The sequence below is a fragment of the Amphibalanus amphitrite genome, unplaced genomic scaffold, assembly GCF_019059575.1.
Source record: "Amphibalanus amphitrite isolate SeventyFive unplaced genomic scaffold, NRLGWU_Aamphi_draft 000518F_arrow, whole genome shotgun sequence".
Lineage (NCBI taxonomy): Eukaryota > Metazoa > Arthropoda > Thecostraca > Balanomorpha > Balanidae > Amphibalanus > Amphibalanus amphitrite.
The window spans coordinates 307901-328072 of NW_024882012.1; the positions used below are offsets into that span (position 1 = coordinate 307901).

The 20172-nt window shown below is 47.9% G+C and overlaps 1 protein-coding gene across 2 annotated transcripts; it reads left to right on the forward strand.

The window, feature by feature from the left end:
* The first annotated feature begins 245 nt into the window (after positions 1–245).
* Positions 246–19157, forward strand: LOC122393148 (peroxidase-like). 2 transcript variants are annotated; one of them, XM_043388882.1, is made up of 18 exons: positions 246–953; positions 3109–3236; positions 7632–7787; positions 8148–8240; positions 8866–8990; positions 9331–9589; positions 9961–10105; positions 10711–10875; positions 11441–11663; positions 12026–12195; positions 13859–13947; positions 14412–14541; positions 14933–15077; positions 15627–16041; positions 16481–16618; positions 17051–17147; positions 17519–17620; positions 18406–19157. In XM_043388882.1, exons 1-18 carry the CDS (start codon positions 701–703, stop codon positions 18570–18572), a joined length of 3000 nt encoding a protein of 999 aa, XP_043244817.1. In that variant the 5' UTR covers positions 246–700; the 3' UTR covers positions 18573–19157. The 2 variants fall into 2 exon arrangements, with proteins under 2 accessions (XP_043244817.1, XP_043244818.1); XM_043388883.1 differs by having other exon boundaries at positions 7635–7787.
* Positions 19158–20172: the final 1015 nt, after the last annotated feature.

The window sequence follows — 20172 nt, forward strand, 5'->3', positions numbered from 1 at the left end:
AGCCCGGAGGCCAGACCCCTCCTCTCCCCTGCCCCCATCTGCTCTAGAAACATCTCTCACATTGTCTTTAGACGACTACATCATCACAGACCCAGTAACCTCAACCCCAGCTCAGCAAAACTCAGTGACAGTCGCCTGAACCGCCGCCCAATCAGCAGCTATCGAGACGCTGACCCGGTCGGATTGTACCCCCACTTCCGGGGGGCGGAGGGGGGGGGGTGATGTCAGAAAGCTGCAGTGGTACAGGGGTGTGTCGTCTCAACTGTCGTCTGGTTGAGAGTCAGTTCGTGGTAGGGTTGCATAGGGACGGTCGTGATAACAGTTTGTGAGGTTTATTCGTGGGTTTGGTGATCTTGACGGGTTACGAAGGTACCCGTGACGTGACGCGTGACACGGAAGGTTGGTTCGTAGACTAGTGACGTGAAGTATGACTGAGTGTGTCACGAAGTGTAAAAAGTGATGACGGAAACTGTGTGACACATCATGATAACACTGCGGCAAAGTGACTCGTGAAGGACTTCTGAAGGTGCCGACTGTGATTTGGCGTAAATCGTGCATAAACCTTAATTGTAAAAAGCTTCTTTTAATCTGTCGTCTTCTGAGGTGCTAGCGGAGTTGAAGACCGTCCGCCAGAGCAGAGAGGAAAGATTCAAATCGTCTATGAACTCTTCTGATCGTCCGAGCATCTCCTCACCCAGCCATGAAGCATCTTCTTCTCTACACGATCGCCTTCACTTCTCTCGCCTGGTCTGTCGCGCAGCTCTGCTATGATGCAGCCGGGAACAGCTTTGCCGGAAACGACGTCGCCTACTTCCTCGATCAGAGGTTCAACTGCACGATCATGATTTGTAGAAATGGGACGCCGCAGGTGTTGAAGCAGCTGTGTGAGAGGGAGCTGAATGAGACAATGATTCAGGGAATGAAACCGACCAAGACGACGACCATGCCTACAGGTGAGGAGTGGGGATGGGGAGGAAGGGTAGAGAAAGAGGAGCGTTCTGAGACACCTTGATGAGTTTAATTATTTTCCAAACGGTAGGTGTCAGCTAAATTAAGACAGACTACCAAAATAATGTTGTTTTATATCTGCTAACTTTTGATACACGCACTCACAATATATTGTAAATGTCTACTAACTAGATGGTAGATTGCACGGATGCAAAGCTTACCAGCAAACTTAACTCAATGGTTGTGAGTTGTGACGAATTTAAGTAACATTTAAGAGCTGTTGCCATGCATCAGGCCCTACCACCACTGTTATTACGGAGCGAGCGAAGCGAGCGTAGTCTTTCCTTAAGGGGCCCTGACACTTGCACGATTTTGTGGCACGCATTGGCACGAATCGAATCGTGCCCGTGCGCATACTAGTCGTAAACTGACGTGAAGTGTGCGTTAGCTCGTCGTGACTTCGTGCCATGTCGGGGCGAGAACTTTGAAATGTTCAAAGTTTTGGTCACGACAAAATTTCGTGACCGGACCGTGAACTATGCGCAAACTGTTCGTGAACTCGTCGTGAACTCGTCGGGACGGTGCGGGAAGTGCGTAAACTATGCGCAAACTATGCAAAAGTATTCGTAAACTCGTCGTACCAGCCCTTGCCAATGTGTGGATCTCGGCTTGCTTCGCAGCGCAAAATTTGGGATTGTTTGGTGTTTTTCCCGAGTCGATTGGACGCCTAGATGGGAAGTTATGACCGAAAATGTATTTAACGGGTCATTTCAGGTCAAAGAGGTCAAGCTAGGTCACACGGGCTCAGGCTAGACCACAGAGGTCAAATTAGGTCACACCGTGTCAGGTTAGGTCACAGAGGTCACGATGGGTCACGCCAGGTCACAGAGGTCAGCCAAAGTCACGATAGGTCAAACTGGTCACATTGAGTACGGTCAGGACACTTGCGTCACTGGAGCTCACGATGGGCCAGGCCAGGACACGGAGAAATTGGTAAATGGGAGGTCCCATTTTTATATGGCATGCCCAAGTCGATACAAATTGCGCAAACTTGTCGTGTCAATGCGGAAAGTGCGTAAACTATGCGCAAACTATGCGGAAAGTATGCGTGAACTCGTCGTACCAGTCCGTGTCAATGTGGACACTGATGGGCACGCATTCGTGAATTATTCGTGAAATCGTCGTGAACTGGTCGTGCACTAGTCGTGAACAGTGCGGGAGCCATCCCAGTTCGTGCACGAAAATGTCACGGCTTGCCACGACAAAATCTTGAACAAAAGTCGTGCAAGTGTCAGGGCACCTTTAGATTAACGGAAATTTCTGAGTATGAGCGGCCGGCCGGCCGTGGTCACGCTTTTGCGAGGCTTATATCTCAGCAACCACTTGACCGATTTACACGCGGCAATTTTTATAGGGTAGCTTCATTCCTTCTACCAAGTATTGGACTATTCCCGATGCATGTGGGTGACCCCTTATGCACGTGCCACGTGCAAAACGAAGAGGTGTCCGTTTTGTAATTGTTGCAATATCTCGGTAACTCCTTGGCCGATTGCGCTGAAAGTTGGCATGTAGGTAGGCACCCACTAGGCACTGCATATCCATGTGCCAGAGTTGGGGCGCTGCTGCACGTGCGCACGTGCAGGGGTCGTTTCCAGATCTCGAGAACGGCTCTACCGATTGCGCTCAAATTTGGTACACAGTTAGGGACCGGTTAGTAGGATGCCGTGCGCAAGTCAGTTGGGACCCATTTTGCACGTGCGCACGTGCAGGGTGCCGCTTCCAGATCTCGAGAACGGCTGGGCCGATTGTGCCCAAATTTGGCACATCGCTAGAGACCGGCTAGTAGGGTGCCGTGCACACTGCACAAGTCAGTTGGAGGTACCCCCTCCAACACAAGTAATTCCACCTCTCCTGTGTTTCACAGGTAGTTGCGTTCCATTTAGCGAATGTCCCGAGGCTGTCGACCATGTCCTCATATTCTGTTCTCTGCCCTCGTATTCTACCCTTCTGTATTTAACTTCCACCCCTTCTGTACTCCACAGGCAGCTGTGTACCCCTCCACGAATGTCCCGAGGCGGTGGACCAGGCTCTGCTATTCTGTTCTCTACCCTCGTATTCTACCGACATGTGTTTAACTTCTACCTCTTCTGTATTCCACAGGTAGCTGTGTACCCCTTCACGAATGTCCCGAAGCGGTGGACCAGGCTCTGATATTCTGTTCTCTACCGTCCGGGGACCAGGGAGTCGTCTGTTTCGCAGATAACGACATCACCGACTTCATACCGCATGTGAGTGGGAAGGGAGGGAGAGGGGAGGGAGGGAGGAAAGAGGGATGAAACCGGTAGATGCAGATGAGGGGTGAAGGGTCATGTAGGTGGAAGTAGGAAAAGGTGGGAGGAAGAGGTTTAAGGGAGAAAGAATGAAGGGAGGAGAGAAAGACCTGGGAGAGGGACGAAAAGTGAGATTGAAAGAGAAAGAGAGACTTATGAGACTCTGAGAGGGTAGAGAGAAAAAGAGAGAAAGAAAAAGGTGCCAAAATAAGTTGAAACTATGTATTGTTGGTAGAGTTCAGTGGCGTATCCAGGGGGGAGGCCAAGAGGCCATGGCCTCCCCCTTTGGCATCAAACATGCAAGTGGGCCCTTTGGGTCACTTGAGTGCAGTGAAGTTCCCAAGGGAGCCATGGGGGCCCTGAGGGGCGCCCTGGTTACCTGAGGGTCCCCTGGTTATCTGAGGGGGCCCTGGTTACCTGATTGGTCCCTGGTCATCTGAAGGACTCCTGGTTACCTGAAGGGCCCCTGGCTACGGGGGCCCTGGTTACCTGAGGGGCCTTGGTTATCTGAGGGGCCCATGGTTACCTGAGGGGCCCCTGGTTTCCTGAGGGGCCCCTGATTACTTAAGGGGCCCGTGATTGCCTGAGAGCCCCTGATTACCTGAGAGGCCCCTGGTTATCAGTGGGGCCTCTTGGTATGACGGGCCCCTGGTTATCTGAGGGGCCCCTGGTTACCTGAGGGGCCCCTAGTTATCTAAGGGGCCCCTGATCGGCCAGTGATCTGAAGAAACCCTGGTCACCTGAAGGGCCCATGTTTACCCGGGGAGTACCTGGTTATATGAAGGGCCCCTGCAGTCACATAAATGCCCTTAGTTACCCGTGGAGCCCCTGGTATAACCGTCCCCTGGTTATCAGAGGGTCCCCTGGTCACCTGGTGGACTCCTGGTCAATTGAAAGATCCCTGGTCACCTGAGAGACGCCTGATTACCTGAACGGCCCATGACCACTCGGATTCAATGGTATGGCCAGGGGCGAGGGGGCACGTGTCTGTTATAGGGTTTAGGGTCCCCTCGGGCCCGAGAGGCCCTGCGGTGCCAAGTGGCGGCAGAGGGCTCGCGCTGGCAACGCTTCAACTGGAAAGGAGACCACAGGGCTTGTGAGAACACCCCATGGACTCTTGTGTAGCCACACTTATCTCCAGAAGGGCCTCACGCCAGGTTCTGAGGGACCTTGCCGGCCCTGAGGGCTCTTGCCGGCCAATAAGGGATCAGCTGTAAGGGCCCCATACCCGTTTGCTATGGCCCCACGGCCCACACCGGTGTTTCTGAGGGCCCTCACAACGGCGCCTGCGAGGGCCTCCACTGCCACCTCTAAGGGCCCCACACCAGTGCCTCTTAAGGGCCTACTTCGGCGGTTCTGAGAGCCCCACACCGGCGCCTCCGAGGGCTCTATGCAGCGGATCTGACGGTCACTTACCAGCGACTCTGAGGGCCTCTTACCGACCTCTGGGGGTCCCTTGCCGGCCTGTGAAGGGCCACCAGTGACTTTCAGGGCCCCACACACGCCTAAGTGATGGCCCCCACCAGTGTCTCTAAGCCCCAAGGCCCTCACAACGGCGCCTGTGAGGACCCCACACCAGCGCATCTGACGGCCTTTCACCGACACCTCTGAGAGACTAACACAGGTGACTCTGAGGCACTCGCTCGCTTCACTTCCTCATAAAATACCGTGCATTTTATACATACTTCTCAAGCAAAAAATGATATTTTTACCTGCCAATTTTGCACATTTTCTCAGTGCTTAGACAGACAGACAGACAGACAGACAGACAGACAGATAGACAGAGGGGCCCGTCTGCAAGGGGGGACCGGACCCACTGTGCCCAATCCCCTCATCGAAAGGTTCTGGATACGCCCCTGCCTGGGTTGACAGCGGCATCCGGGTGACCCGTGGGCCCCTTTGAGAGCAGGCGGCCCACTCCTGGGCGAAATCCTGGGAACGTGCCTGCTTGAGTGTCCCAAGAGAAACGACCTTCAGGGCCTCATCCAAAGTACTGGCCCAAGCATAAATAAAGTCGAACTGCGTCAAACTATCTTAAAATGCCATTTGATGGCCCTCATGGCCCCCAGAGGCTAGCGTGGGCCCTCAGAGGTCGCTTTGGCGGCCATAAAGAAGCTTAGACTCGAGCGTGGGATCCTTTGAAGCTGGTGTAGAGTCCTAAGGAGCCAGCGCTCAGCCCTCTAAGGCCAGAATGGGGCCCTCTAAGGCCATTGTGGGGTCTTCTAAGGCCAGTGTGGGGCCTTCTAAGGCCAGTGTGGGGCCTTCTAAGGCCAGTGTTGGGCCTTGTAAGGCTAGTGTGAGACCCTCTATGTCCAGCATGGGGCCGTCTATGTCCAGCGTCTTTAAGCCCAGCGACATGGGGCCTTCTTAGGTCAGATTGAGGCCCATTGGCCACCGAGACTAGCTTGGGGCCCTCTGAAGACAATGTGGAGCCCTTTTAGGCCAGTGTGGGGCACTCTGTGACCAGCGTGAACCCTCTGAGGCCAGCGTGGGGCCATATGTCATCTGACTGCAGACTTCAGAGGTTGGTGCTGGGCCCTCAGAAGCCAGCGCGGGCCTTCATAGGCTGGCGTCGGGCCATTAGAGGCCACCTCGAGGGCCTCGGCAGCCACTTTTCAGATCTTATGCATATTTGGGCCCCCTGAGGTAGGAGTGGCCCTCAAAGGCCGGCGTGGGACCCTTAGGGGGCATCATGGGCTTCTAGAGACCGGCGTGGGTTCGAGAGCGGCATAGGGTCGTCAGACTGACTCAAAGACTCCCAAGAGCCAGCGGGGGCCTATGAGGTCAGCCACGGGTCTCCTAAGGCTATTATGGGGCCCGGAGGCCAGCGTGGTTCACTCTGTGGCCGGTGTGGGGCTTTCAGAGGCCAGAATGAGCCTTCAGAGGTCGCAGTGAGGCCAATGTGGGCGACATAGAGCCATCAGAGTCTAGATCAGAGCTCAACCCGGGTCGGGCCCTTCTAAAGTTCAGGGTATCAGCCGTCAACCACCGCAAGACACAAAGAGATTGACATCTGCCATTTGAAAAATGTTACAATCGTACAAAAAAATTGACAAAACATTTTGCTCTTGATAATCTTTAGTGGCCCCGGCGACGACCAAAGCAAAAAAAAAAAACTGTATGCCTACTGCTGAAATAAATTGTAGGGGAGACCCGGGAGGTATGGGCCGGTTATGTGAAAAGGCAATTTTCTTCCAGTGGGCAGTGGCTAGACCCGTTTTTTTTCACTCTGTGCACGTGAAATTGCCTTTCGCCTGCAAAATGTGCCTGCTATTGAGCATCTGGGATCAACTATTTTGTCTCGAGATAACTTTCAATAAACAATGTGCTTTTCCGATCCATCAAAATACACCGGGAGGTATGGGCCGGTGCCATGTTTCATATTCTTTTCTCGACAATGAGAACAATACTCGTAGCTGGTATCACCTTGATCTCTCTTAGAGCCCAGGAACCGCATAAGCGGCCAACAGCTTTCTTCATAGAGGTCACTTGGGCACATATGCATTTTGGTAAACTCAAGCATGCAGCATGAAATAAGATAAATAATATTTTTCTGTTCGAATGAAATTTGAAGTTAAATTTTCAACCTTGCGCGACAAAAGTAAAACTTATTGAAGATGACACTCAATTGAAACATCTTTTTATTCAATTAGGCTCAACGGGGGTGGGTGGCCCGAACCTCCCGGTTAGGACGCCAGAATTTGCGTAGCATCTCAGCTCATAATCTTGCAAGAAAGCTTCAAATTGTCTATCCAGTCTTAATTTGCATGCTTTAAACTTTATCCTAGCATTAGTCTGACATAAAACGAGCCTGGTTTAAATTTATCAAGAATTTCTGTATGTACAGTATTTTACTCGAAGAGGGCAAAAACGCTTTATCACCGCTCATTGCCAAAGAAGAGTGAGGAAGATTTTGAAAATCACGTGGGTTGTATAACGGAATGGCTGCTACCAGTTTACGCGGTCAAATGTGTAAAAATACGCAACACTTCTTCAAAACTGCGATGGCCCATACCTCCAGGGGGCCCATACCTCCCGGGTCTCCCCTACACTACATACAGAGCTATCGATATCGATGGCTTTTTCACATTTTTCTTTTCTTTTTTAGATTGCCGAGCGTGCCTAAAAAGGCTCCCTCACATGGTGAAAGTGGCAAAGAACCGCACCTGGGCGTGGGCTAAGTACGCCACTACTGGGGCCCCTAAGGTAAGGGTGGGGCCCCTTGAGCAGGTTTGGCCTCCCCCTTTTCAAGATCCTGGATACGCCACTGGTAGAGTTACACTTACAAGCATGCTATCACCAATCGCCTATTCAACAAACCTGCCAACTTTTGACTTCTGACGTCATTCACAGCAGGAGTACCCCGATCTCCAGGAGGAAACCCTCCAGATCATCGCCCGTTCCGCTCTCCCCCGAGCCGCCAAACAGATTCTGACTAGCCTACCGGAGGAGACGGCTGATGGGAGATCGGAGACGGAGGCAGCCCTGGAGGAGGCCGTCCAATCAGCGGTGAGGAGGGGGATATGGTAGCCAATCAGAGGTGGAGAGGGGGCTTGAGCCGGAGCGTACCAATTAGCGGTGTGGGTACAGATTAAGCAGCCAATCAGCATCACCATGCATAAATGATAGGAAATAAAAGGCAGGGGTACAAATTGAATAGCTATTCAGAGGTTGGGAGGATAGAATGGTAGAGAAATAGCCAATTAGGGTGTGGTTTCCGTATCCAAATAAATAAATCATAAGCTTTCCCCGCAAAAAGTAATCTAGCGAAAAGTTTTTCCCACGAACACCTCGCATTTTTCGTGAATGTCCCCCTCTAAGATAGCGGAATTTCGCTTTCTGATACCTTTCACTTATTTCCCGTCACAGTCAAGGGCGACCCGAGAAGCAGTGGTTCAGGCCGCCGATGATTACGTGGATAAGATGGCCAACTCGACCGACCAACTGCTAGCCACTGGACAGGTAAATAGTCTAAATACAGTTACCCAATTACTGACACTGCCTACTCTCATAAACCAGCTGATAGTTACGGGGTATTGTCAGCTGCCAACTCACAAGTCAATTAACGGAGAAAGAAACTTGTCACTGCTAAGCTCGTTAAAGCTAACGTAACTTAACATTCGTGACGAACTTCGAGTGAGTGACAACGGTTAGCTCAACGCACTGAAAGTCGAAAGTCTTCAGACCAGTTACCTCTAGCACCATATACTCTAATATTCATAAATACAAATAACTAAGTAAATCACAGCGTCATGAATAAAACGGGAACAAAAATCAGTCCGAAGAGCTGACGGTATTTCTACATCGAGAAAAAGACACTCGACCATCGTTTTCTGGGTGTCGTTCATTTGTCCATTTACCTAATGACGCTGAAATCATGCTGACATCTCTCTCTCTCTCTCTCTCTCTCTCTCTCTCTCTCTCTCTCTGTCTGTCTCTCTCTCTCTCTCTCTCTCTCTCTCTCTCTCTGTCTCTCTCTCTCTCTCTCTCTCTCTCTCTCTCTCTCTGTCTCTCTCTCTGTCTCTCTCTCTCTCTCTCTCTCTCTCTCTCTCTCTCTCTCTCTCTCTCTCTCTTTCTCTCTCCACAGCTGCCACCGCCTACCACGACTACCCACGTCTTCAACCTCAACTTCCGTCACGATCCCAAAGTACAGAGGATCGCTCTAGAGGCGGTCAGGGATCTGAGCACCTCGACATTCTTCCTCAGCACCAGGTGAGGTAGCTTCTGTAGGAAATGGAACCTTGGCTTTTTTCTCAGGAGCAGGAAGGCCCTTAACAGTCAGTAACTTACTGTTGCGAGACGGAACTGATATAATTATTTTAGCACCAAAAGTTGATGCCGTCAATAACTATGTGATTAGATTTGGAATGAGTTATAACAGTAATCTGATGAGCATCGGTATTCATTTTCCATGGCTCTGCACACGAAAAGAAGAGCAGCCTCAGGTTTTGCATTTCTTTCAGCAACTGCCTAGGTTCTAGAACTTGTACTTGAATTGGAGTAGAACATACTTTATGTTGTTAACACTAATTCCCACCATCGTGTTTGTCAGGCCTCAATCGCCGGAAACCACCACTGAGTCCTCTACCAGAGCAACAACCCGACCAGCATCCCAACCCACAAGCCCTCCCTCCTCTTCCCCATCCAAATCCGCATCCTATCCACCGAGGTCCACATCGGGCCAATCAGGTTCCACAGCCCAGGGTTATTCCTCATCTAGAACGGGTGGCGCCGCGGGGACTGAAGAAGACTCTACGCCGGCTGATGGAGACGAAGAGACTACCGTGGTTCGGTTTCCGAGGGTAAATCAGGTGAGCTTAGTGCAAGGTTTTCGATCAGCGGGGCTGGGTGGGGATGGGATGTTAGGGAGGATGTTGATAATACTTATAAGTGTTGCTGTGAGGGTATTAAAGGTCATCCCTTTTTAAATAGCTTAGTTAGAGGGTTAACGAGCATTTAGCAGCGCAATTTTTGGCATTATTCACTGATTATAAAAAGACAAACGTTTACGAACTACTTAAGAGGGTTACCTTTTTTGTCCCTAGTTCGGTTATGTCTAGTAGACATAGACATTATCTAACATATTTTTGGTAAGATTTCATAAATCAGACAATTGACTCAACTACACGGCCCAGTGCAAATTCCATTCAATATCACCATTCTCTTGCTTTCTCCTTCCCAGACGTGCACTGCCCTGGAGCCTCCACCATGCGATCACACTGCCATCTATCGGTCCGCCGATGGAAGCTGTAATAACCTCCGGCAGCCGCTGTGGGGGCGCCGCCGTACTCCGTTCAGAAGGATATTCCAGAACACCTACTCAGACGGTGGGTGGAGTCAAAGGGTTTGGTGAGCGGTGATTGGCTGGCCGGGATGGCGGTTGAGTGTGAGAGTGTGCGTTCGAAGCTGGGGAACGTCGGATTTTCGCTTTTTATTAAACGGCGCATTGTGTCAAATGTAAGTCAATGGTCGTCTTTTGTTAACCTTTGTTCCATCTCCTGCTTGTAAAGATGTGGATTAAGAGGTTTAAACATTTCAGATTGTAGGCATACAATTTACATACCGTAATTCACCTTTCTGGTTCTACTTATTAAAACCCTCTTACATTCTTTCTCCGCCTACATGTGAATAGGTTTCATCAATGTTTCTATTCCCAGGTATACCTATTCTCCCCGACATCGAGTCCCACGCTGCCCACCCCGCGCCTACTCAGTGAAACCCTAAGGCCTATCCTTCTGTCCATCGACTACATTAGACAGACATAACTCAATTATTTTTTTTCGCAGGAATATTCTCCCCGACGTCCAGCCCCACGCTGCCCAACCCCGCCTGCTCAGTGAGACTCTGACACTTGCTCAATAGAATATACCCTCTTTCGTCCATCATCCACATTCATTTTTTCAGTGCTTCAACCAGACTCATTTTTCCACAGGTATATTCTCCCCAACGTCGAGCCCCACGCTGCCCAACGCGCGTCTGCTCAGTGAGACCCTCATGGACTACGAGTCGGTGGCTGCCCAGCAGAGGACGCTGGCAGTGATGACCTGGGGTCAGTTCATGGACCATGACCTGGCACACACGCCCATCTTCCAGCTCGGTGAGTCGGGAGACATGACTCTTGTCTTGTATGTAATATATTGTCTTATGTAACTCTTGTCTTGTATGTCTTATAACTCTTGTCTTGTATGAGTTGGAACATATACCGATGGATGAAAGGGAACGTAATCACAGAATTGAGCCAGAGGCAGAACTTATGCTTACTCACATGGACGTTTTGGGAACAAAGCTCTAAGCTCCATCAATGATCGAACACCCGTATTTCAGATTGTCTCGGAAAGATAAAGATCCGATGGCAATCCTGTTTTGCCATCCCAGAAAATAAGCAAAATTATTAGAAATGTTAGCAATGTTACGATAAGCGCATTCCTTGCAAAGACATCGTCAAATAACGTTCACGCTCGGGAAGGTAAATTCTGTCAAGGTATCTCAATTCTGACGCCAGTATGACGTCAGTCGTTACCCTCAATGTATTCGTACTTTGTCCATGCTGTAAAGGATTGCATTCTCTCCCCAGTCACTACACTTATGTCGTCATTGTCTCATGTCAACAATTACGTCATTTTCAGTCCCAAATGACATCCTTTTCTCTCCCCTCCCCACAGACGACGGCCACGGCATCGAGTGCTGCTCAAAACGCAACTCCCCGCCGCCCGAAACCCCCGTCCATCTACAGTGTCTCCCAATCACTGTACGACAAGCTGACGCGTTCTACGGACCACATCAAGAGCGGTGTATGAATTTTGTGAGGAGCGTACCGTCTACCAGACCGGCTTGTGGGCTCGGACCGGCCAATCAGCTGAACGATCTCACCCACTGGATTGACTGGTAAGAGCGAGACGTCACTTATGTACACAGTTTCGGAGACAGAAAGATGGTTCAGATGCATGCTAAATTCGGTAGGGCGAAATGAGAATGTGTTTTTCACGCAGGTGAACGTTTTTCTCTTCTCTTTCAGAGTTAATCATAGGACTGGCATTGTCAAATAGGGTCGCAAAAAAGTAGATTATGAAAAGAATAAAAGGTAGGAAGAAGTAGAGTTCGATTTTTCGAAATTAACATTCATAGCAATTATCTCGTCTGTATTTTCGATACTTTTGATCGATGCACGTTTATATTCCATTGATCCCTTCACCTAACCTCATCTAATCTCATCTCACCTTTTCTCACCGTCCCCTATATATCACCAGTTCCCAGGTATACGGCAGCGACAGCTCCGAACAGCGGCGACTGCGTACCTTCTCCGGAGGACTCCTCCGTACCAGTCCGGGTGACCTTCTACCGCGGGAAGTGCCGGTGGTTACTGAGGATGGACAAGGGGAGACGACCAGCTGCCGGGGAAACGTGTGCTTCGTCGCAGGTGGGTGGGAAGTGAGGCAGGGGCGTTGGGATCGGACACATGGTTTTGGAATTGATGCGGGGGAGTCGGGATTGACACAGAGCGTCAGGATAGGCGCAGGGGCGTTATAGGGGAGAGTGGGGTAATTTGGCCGCTTTTTTTAGAAAACGATATAACTTAAAATTGACGACACATTTCTGCATTTTCTCAACGCTGGCAGGTGTCGCATTCATTTTACTTTACTGGACAGTGAACTTGAAATGATAGAGAAATTACTTATATTGAAATTGTGACGTATTACAAAGGTCTGCAAGGCGGCCAAATTGCCCCACTAGCAGGGTTATTTGGCCGGGGGTGTGGGGCAATTTGGCCGGTGTTAGTTTGCGGTCGGGATTTTCTGTTATATTGCGAGTCAGCTTCAGATTCAGCAATGACGTGTGTCCTATGACGCATTTGCTGCATTTTGGAGGTTGGCTCAGGGGTCACAGGGGTCAAAATAGCCAAATTAGCGGCTCTAGATGCGATCACCGTTTTTTACGAATAACTTTTGAAGTAATCAAGCTAGGCCAAAACTTTGAGTACCATCGTAATTCTCTCGTCAGTCCGCATCGAAAGATATATGTGTTGACCTTGAGAAGTCAAGGTCAAAGGTTGACCTCAGGTCACGTTGCATCAGGTCGCTTAACCTCAAGGTCACGTGATTTCAAGGTCATCATGCATATCATTCGATGCGCCTTGGCGAGCTGAACAGAATGAGACCATTTGTGCGGCTGTACCATTTTTATGTAAGGATTTATTAGCAAAAAAACGTTTGGTAACCTTTGATGACGTCACATGCTCTTACAGTTGACCAATCGGAAGTAAGGCATCAAAGTAGTCAAAGTTGGTCATGAATCATGTCATTTATGGTACAATTGACCATGAAAACTCGGCCGTCCCAGCATAGTGACCATGAGCGCACCGGCCAAGTTGCCCCACCAGTCCCGGCCAAATTACCCCATATTGCCATTCTGAAAATTTATGTCTATAAAGTCATCACGGCTTTACGGAATTAGATAAAATTGCTCTTGGAACCGCTGAACACCCCCAAGAATGGCGCTATAATGTCTGAATTCGTTTTTAGCCCAAATACTACATGTTATACAACTTTGTAAACAGAAGTAAAAGTTACCATTTTCTAATGAAATTAACGTTTTATTAATTTTGAATAAAACTACGAGGGGCAAAGTTTTGACATTTGTCCTCCAGTTATTTCTACCCATGACAAATGAATAGAGACTAGAGTTAGTTCACTCACTTTTATAAGACATCGTACAGGTGGGGGCGGCCAATTTACACCACCGGCCAAATTACCCCACTCTCCCCTAATTGCGAAGGGCGAGATGGGCTCATCGCAAATGTGGTAGTTAAATAGCATTTGAATATCTGAATCGGGATGTTCCGTGCTGGCTGATTGAACGAGCATTGTCCAGAAAGCAAAACACTCTACAAGGGCATAGAGTGCTGAAATAACCACACGCGTCTTTATTTTTGCTATTGCATTTCCATATTACGCAGATTTTGGATACAAAAACTTAAAGCCTGCATAATGCATGCAGACTATGGACGGAAATATTCAAGCATAGATTCTACACAGATATATATATAATATAACGATAAATAACAAGCGATATATTTGTTTCAGGCGACTCCCGTGTGAACGAGAACCCGATGTTGACCATGTACCACACGCTGTTCGTCAGAGAACACAACCGAATCGCCCGACAGCTGCAGGTTGGTAACTAGTTGGTAATAAACTGGTAATGTTCAATGTTCATGAGAGAGGACAATCGTGTAGAAATTAGCGATATAAGTACGAGCATTGTATAGTTACTGTTTGATCGCAATCATTGCCGACGATGCACATTTCCTTAGGAGGCACATTTGGAGCTGTTGTGTATAGCCGCCAGTCATTCAACCGCAGGCAATACCTAATGGAATGCTGGCTTATTCCATCGGAATTCGGAGCCCGTCGCTTTTAAGTACTGTAGTGTGTATTCAGCAGTGCATTGTTCTAAAAAACGAAAGCATTCTCTAGGCTCTGTGAAGAAAATCTTGCCATAAATTGGTTGTCATAATATAGTAAAAGAACCTGTCATAGACTCAAAATATGGTAATTGCGCTCTGAACATGAGGTTCATGTGTGCTAACCTTTTTAATTTAACCCACGAAATTATCGCCCCTTTTCTCATCCCCAGCATTCCCAGCAATACAGTCGGAACTTCACATCTCCAGCTACGGATGAAGATCTGTTCCAGAGGGCTCGGCGTATCGTGATCGCAGAGTGGCAGCACATTACATATAATGAGTGGTTACCTGCGCTTCTGGGTACGTTAGCTGGTATTTATTTCCGTTGTTCCACTTTTTATTAATACAGGTCCATCTAATTTAGAGTTTGCTGTGCTTTTGGATGCGTCGTATGGTATCAGGGGGCGTTCCCGTTTTTTTTTTTTTTTAAGATAAGAAGTACAAAAACCATCGCTGTTTACCACACATATCCCTCCAAATGTCTTCTGGGTGTTGCTGTTGTGGTCCAGGGTATATTGAGTGTTGTGGTCTCGACCCTGTTCTCATGTCACTTTTCCAGGATACGGTCCTTGCTAAACCGCCTCACCGTGTAAAGCTAACTGCTCTGTGACGCATGTCTTAAGCCATGTAAATCTACACTCTGCTCTGTTCAAGTACCGTATACCATAAGTAACGCTACCCCCCTCCACAGGATACAGCTACGCCGAGTCGGTCGGCCTATCCAAGACATACGGAGATCACAGCTTCGAGTACCTAGACTTCCTTCACCCGGGTATCTCCAACTCGTTCGCCACGGCCGGGTTCCGACTGCACTCGCTAATTCAGGATATGCTGCAGTAAGGAGTTAGTTTAGCCTACTGAGGAGTTAGTTTAGAGTGCTGAGGAGTTAGTTTACGCTGCTGAGGAGTTATGTTAGAGATTTCACTCGCTCATCCAGGATATGCTGCAGTAAGGAGCTAGTTTACGCTGCTGAGGAGTTAGTATAGACTACTGAGGAGTTTAGTTAGATATTTCATTTGCTTATTCCAGATATGCTGCAGTAAGGAGTTAGTTTACGCTGCTGAGGAGTTAAGTTAGAGATTTCACTCGCTTATTCGGGATATCCTACAATAAGGAGTTAATTTGGACTGCAATCTCTGATCAAGGACATGTTGCAGTAAGGAGTTTATTTAGACTGGGCTCGCAGTAAGAAGTTAAGAAGTTATTTTAAGAGTTGTTGGAAACTAGTTCGGTGTGTTGACTGTTGTTGGCTCGGCTGGCGAAGTCCCGAAAATTTCTATTATTTTTGAAAATTACTACGATCTTTTAGGTGGTTAACTTTCTCGCATCTTTAATTAATTTTTACCTATAATTTATTGACCATATTTCCCAACGCTTTCCGGCAGTTTCGTGTCGGCATCTGGAAACACCACCACTACCGTCCCCCTCCACGAAACCTTCTTCGAGCCTTCGGTACTCCTATCTAGCATCGGTCAAACTCCCTTAACTGCTACCATCGGCGCGAGTACCTCTTCTAGTGGGACAAGTTCAACTTCTGGGACTGCATTGGATGGGACGGATTCTTCTTTCGGCACATCTGATGATGGAAACGCGTCAAATTCATCTTCTGGTAGCGGTGGAACACACTCATCTGACGGCACCAGCGGTGGAGTTAACCCCAATGACGTCAGAGGAGAGATCGAGTCGGCTGCGAGTCTCCAAATAGCCCGACTGGCTCGGGGTATTACCAAGCAGTCGCCGAGGCTGCAGGATCGTCACTTTAGCGGGCAGATCCGGGGACAGCTGTTTGCTACCGAATGTGTGAGTTACGGGGCGGGGGAGTTGGGAGTAGGGGAGTGGGTAATGGGAATGAGGGGCGGTGGTGGGGATGGGGTTAGAATGTCGGTGGAAGTGAGAGCGATCAGCCACAATGAAACTGAAAATACAAACTGGACTAGTCCTCTGAAAGCATTAGAATAGGTCCTCTGGAAACCAATATATTAAGGTAAAGAAATTGAGAAAGATTCCTTATTTTGCAGATTTTGCTTATGGATAGGCTAAAAATATTCCGTTGTTCATATTCAAAGCTGTGCTTTCACTCCTCTAGGCCTTGCACAATGCACAATCTACTCATCTTTCTTCACTTTGCTTGCAGTTAACATGACGTTCGTCAAGTCCTTCCGAGTCTATCTTGGTCATCTGTCTTCTAATCCCTTCATAACCCAGTGGCGTCATTACAACCCCAATGACGTCATCCCAGGTGGGTCTGGACCTGGTCACCCTGAACATACAGCGCGGCAGGGACCACGGTTTGGCTAAATACCCCACCGTGCTGCGCTGGTGTACCGGGGTGGCCATCACGCGATGGAGCGATCTGGTCATCGTCATGACGTCAGAGGTATGTGTTCAGTGAGCGATGACGTCATAAGGGGTGACGTCATATGATGTTTGAGATGTTTGACCTTGCGTCAAGGAAGCTGTCGAGGTGGATGAGAGAGCATAGGCTGAAATTGCATGGGTTTGCATTTGCATTTTGTACACACATTTTACTGGGATATTACCGCATTGACTTGATTTCTAGTTCAGCAGGTTAGCCACGACTCGTGAAATGAATGTTGTGCTTATAGGTAAGGGGAGTTGGTTAAGAGCTCCTGAACAAAACAGTCTCATAGCATTTTTCCGGCGTCAGATCCTCTTTTCCTTAGCACATTTAAATATATTTCGTACATTTGCATACCAAAGTTCCTTCTCAAACTTACCCGCCCTCCCCCGGGATTCGATCCGCCTCTCTCGCCTCGTTTGATCAGCTGACTGCGGTATTCACCCACAGAACGTGGCCCGTCTGAAGAAAGTGTACTCTGACTGGACCGAGATTGACATGTATGTGGGGATCAATATGGAACGACTGGTGCCCGGAGCGATGCTTGGTGAGTGGGAAACATATAAACGTACTGCGAGAAATGTAGCAAACAGTGGCTAACAAAGCGATAAACATATCACTGACAAATGTACTACGAAAAACACTGCGACAATTAGGTACGCGGAAAATGCATAACGATAGGCATGCAATGGCAAATATGCAAATATGTGTTGCAAGCTACCTAAGGCACACAACTCAACACCATCGAACGGATTTTTTTATTTTTATTTATAAATCTAATTAAATTAAGCGATATGCAGCAGACAAAGTGCGGGTAGGTAATACTGCTGCTAGTTGCTACTTATCTCTGATGTCAGTCTCAGTAGGATGCCCAAATTTGTGTGACTTTGATGACGTCATGCTGCCATATCATTTCAGGTCCGACCGCCCGCTGTCTCATCACTGAACAGTTTGTCCGACTGAGATTTGGCGATCGGTTCTTCTACGATCTTGGAGGACAGCCCGGTAGCTTCACGAAAGGTGCGTTTGATTGAACCGTGCATTTTCTATAAAACACCTGACATTCTTGTTTGCATCAATATTGAGATGGTAATGCTTTTATTTATGTATTTATCTATTGCTTTATTCTTTTTTTGTGTTTGTTTAGGTATTTTGAGAACACCGCATTTTTTTACGTTCATAGAATTAGAAATAACGAATGTGCCATCTCTTGCCTTTCATCTGTCCTCACTCCATTCGTGACCTGAACCCTCACATCTAACCTAAACCTCCTTCCTAATCTTGTGAACCCTTACTCATGACCTCTTGACCCGTCAACACTCCACCAATCAACCTTGACCTTGACCTCCAACCCTTGACCTCCCTCCCCCTCTCTCTCTCTCTCTCTCTCTCTCTCTCTCCCTCTGTCTCTCTCTCTCCTTCTCCCTCTCCCTCTCCCTCTCCCTCTCTCTCTCTCTCTCCTTCTCCCTCTCCCTCTCCCTCTCTCTCTCTCTCTGTCTCTCCCTCTCTCTCTCTAACCCATAGCGCAGCTCATCCAACTCAGCCGTATCAGTTAGTCACATCTCCTTTCCCGTAACACCTGGGCGGTGTTTCATTAGACGCTGCTCCCACGCTGCTATCGCATTTCGCAAGCTGACGTCACACTTTGGGGCAGTGTTGGAGATAGGAGCTTGTTGATATCCATGGAAACCCGATTTTACACGTTCATCGGTGAAACACCACCCAGACCTCTTGACCCCCCACTACTGACCGCTCCGTAACCCCCACACCACTCCTGACCTTTGAACTTTGTCTCTGACTCACAGCTCAGCTAACACAACTCCGCCGCGCCAGTTGGTCTCGCCTTCTCTGCGATACAGTCGGAGCCGACTTCTCCGCCATTCAGCCTCTGGCGTTCTTCCAGCCGAACAACGTCTTCAATCCTGTGACCGACTGTAGTTTACTGCCTGGCATGGATCTGAGTGTATTTTAGGGTTGATGACGTCATGCAGTCTTTTTAGACGAGTTTTTGGGGTTAATGACGTCATGCAGTGCCACAACATGCGTCTCGTCTAGTGTTGGACTTGGTGGTGATATGAAGTGCTGGAAGATTATTTCTAGTGTCGACCTCTCTAGCGTGAAGTTGAGTCTCTTTTAAGTGCCAATTATATCATAGAAAGCTGGAAAGGAGGTTTTATTAGGACAGGTGGGAAGTGCAGAAATTGGCGTTAAACATTCCTGCAAGATTTTTCTATGTTGAAAGGAGGCTATTTTAAGACGGCTGATGAAGAACAATGCTATTGGTTGGTTGGAGTTGATAAACTTTTTTAGAACTGATGACGTCATAGGATGCTGCCAAAGCTGAACTGTAGCATCAGTAGTGTATATTTATTAATGGAGAGAAAACATGTTCTATTGTATGCCCTACGGAGTATTAGATAGCATGTATAGGGTGCTAATGTTGTAACAGCAGCATCATACTCAGATAAGTGCGATTAACACATAGCTCAACGACGGCAAGTATTTTAATAACAAATGTGATATCATATTTCCTTTCAATAAATGCGTCAATGTGAAATGATCACGCTTGTGCCGGAGACGTGCAGCTCTAGTTATATTTAGTCTCCAAATTGTTATGAAACTGATAAACAGTTGACGTTAGACGATCCTATATACATAGAGCGGCAAATACATTTTCTAGAGTTGAAGGAAAGTCTTGGATGTAAGATCTTGATGTTTTATTTTTGCATGTTACACCTTTGCTATTTATGAGCTGATAACACATATGCGATATTCGTGAAAACAACATTACACTTAATTACACATCAGTCCATTTAATTGAAGTTAATTACAGTTAATGTTTCATCATGGCATGCTAAATGTCTGCTCTTGGTAAAGAAGGCAATAAACGACCACTTACTTACATATGATGATAACACTCGATTACGTTGTTTTGTACTGGTTTCAGAACTGCGTGTATTATATAACTCGAGTTATATAGTCCAGTCCAGATTTAGGGTCCATAGTAGTTATGTAATACATACGCTAAATATAGGTAAAATATAAACCTAAGCGGTGCAGCAGTGTCTCAGTTTTCCGTAAATGACCCCGCATGGTTGCAGTTTGCTCAATATGCTTAATATGAAAAAGAAACGTCAAGTGTGACCATGGCTTTCATTTCCCGTGAATGACACAGAATGGATACAGTTTCTCAATGAACTCTATGCCACGTAAACAGTGTAACGCTTGGGGTAAATAAGAAAACGACACTGACAACCTTAGTGTATATCATTCATCCAAAGTGGATAGGTCCTTACAGAAGGGGATCCACGAATGGATATCCAACGCGAATGATTTGTTTGTTTCTAATTTGTGACTGACTGTACCGTGAGTCGCGGCAGTACGATGTGTAGTGTGCATGTGTTCTTGTGTCCTAAAAATATACAGCTTGTTACAAAAAGGACAAAAGAAAGGACTTCGGTATGAGTTCAAAGCACTGGCACTAATAAAAACTGATTAATTGACTTTCTCTGTGTACAAATAACGTTCATCCATCTAAGAAGCTGCTGGGGGCCTAAAATGTGGGTATAACG

Coding starts and splice junctions, on each gene's coding strand:
- LOC122393148 (XM_043388882.1), top strand. CDS start 701: ATGAAGCATCTTCTTCTCTACACGATCGCCTTCACTTCTCTCGCCTGG. Junction 8,991..9,330: donor ACATTCTTCCTCAGCACCAG/GTGAGGTAGCTT, acceptor CGTGTTTGTCAG/GCCTCAATCGCCGGAAACCA. Junction 10,106..10,710: donor CCAGAACACCTACTCAGACG/GTGGGTGGAGTC, acceptor ATTTTTCCACAG/GTATATTCTCCCCAACGTCG.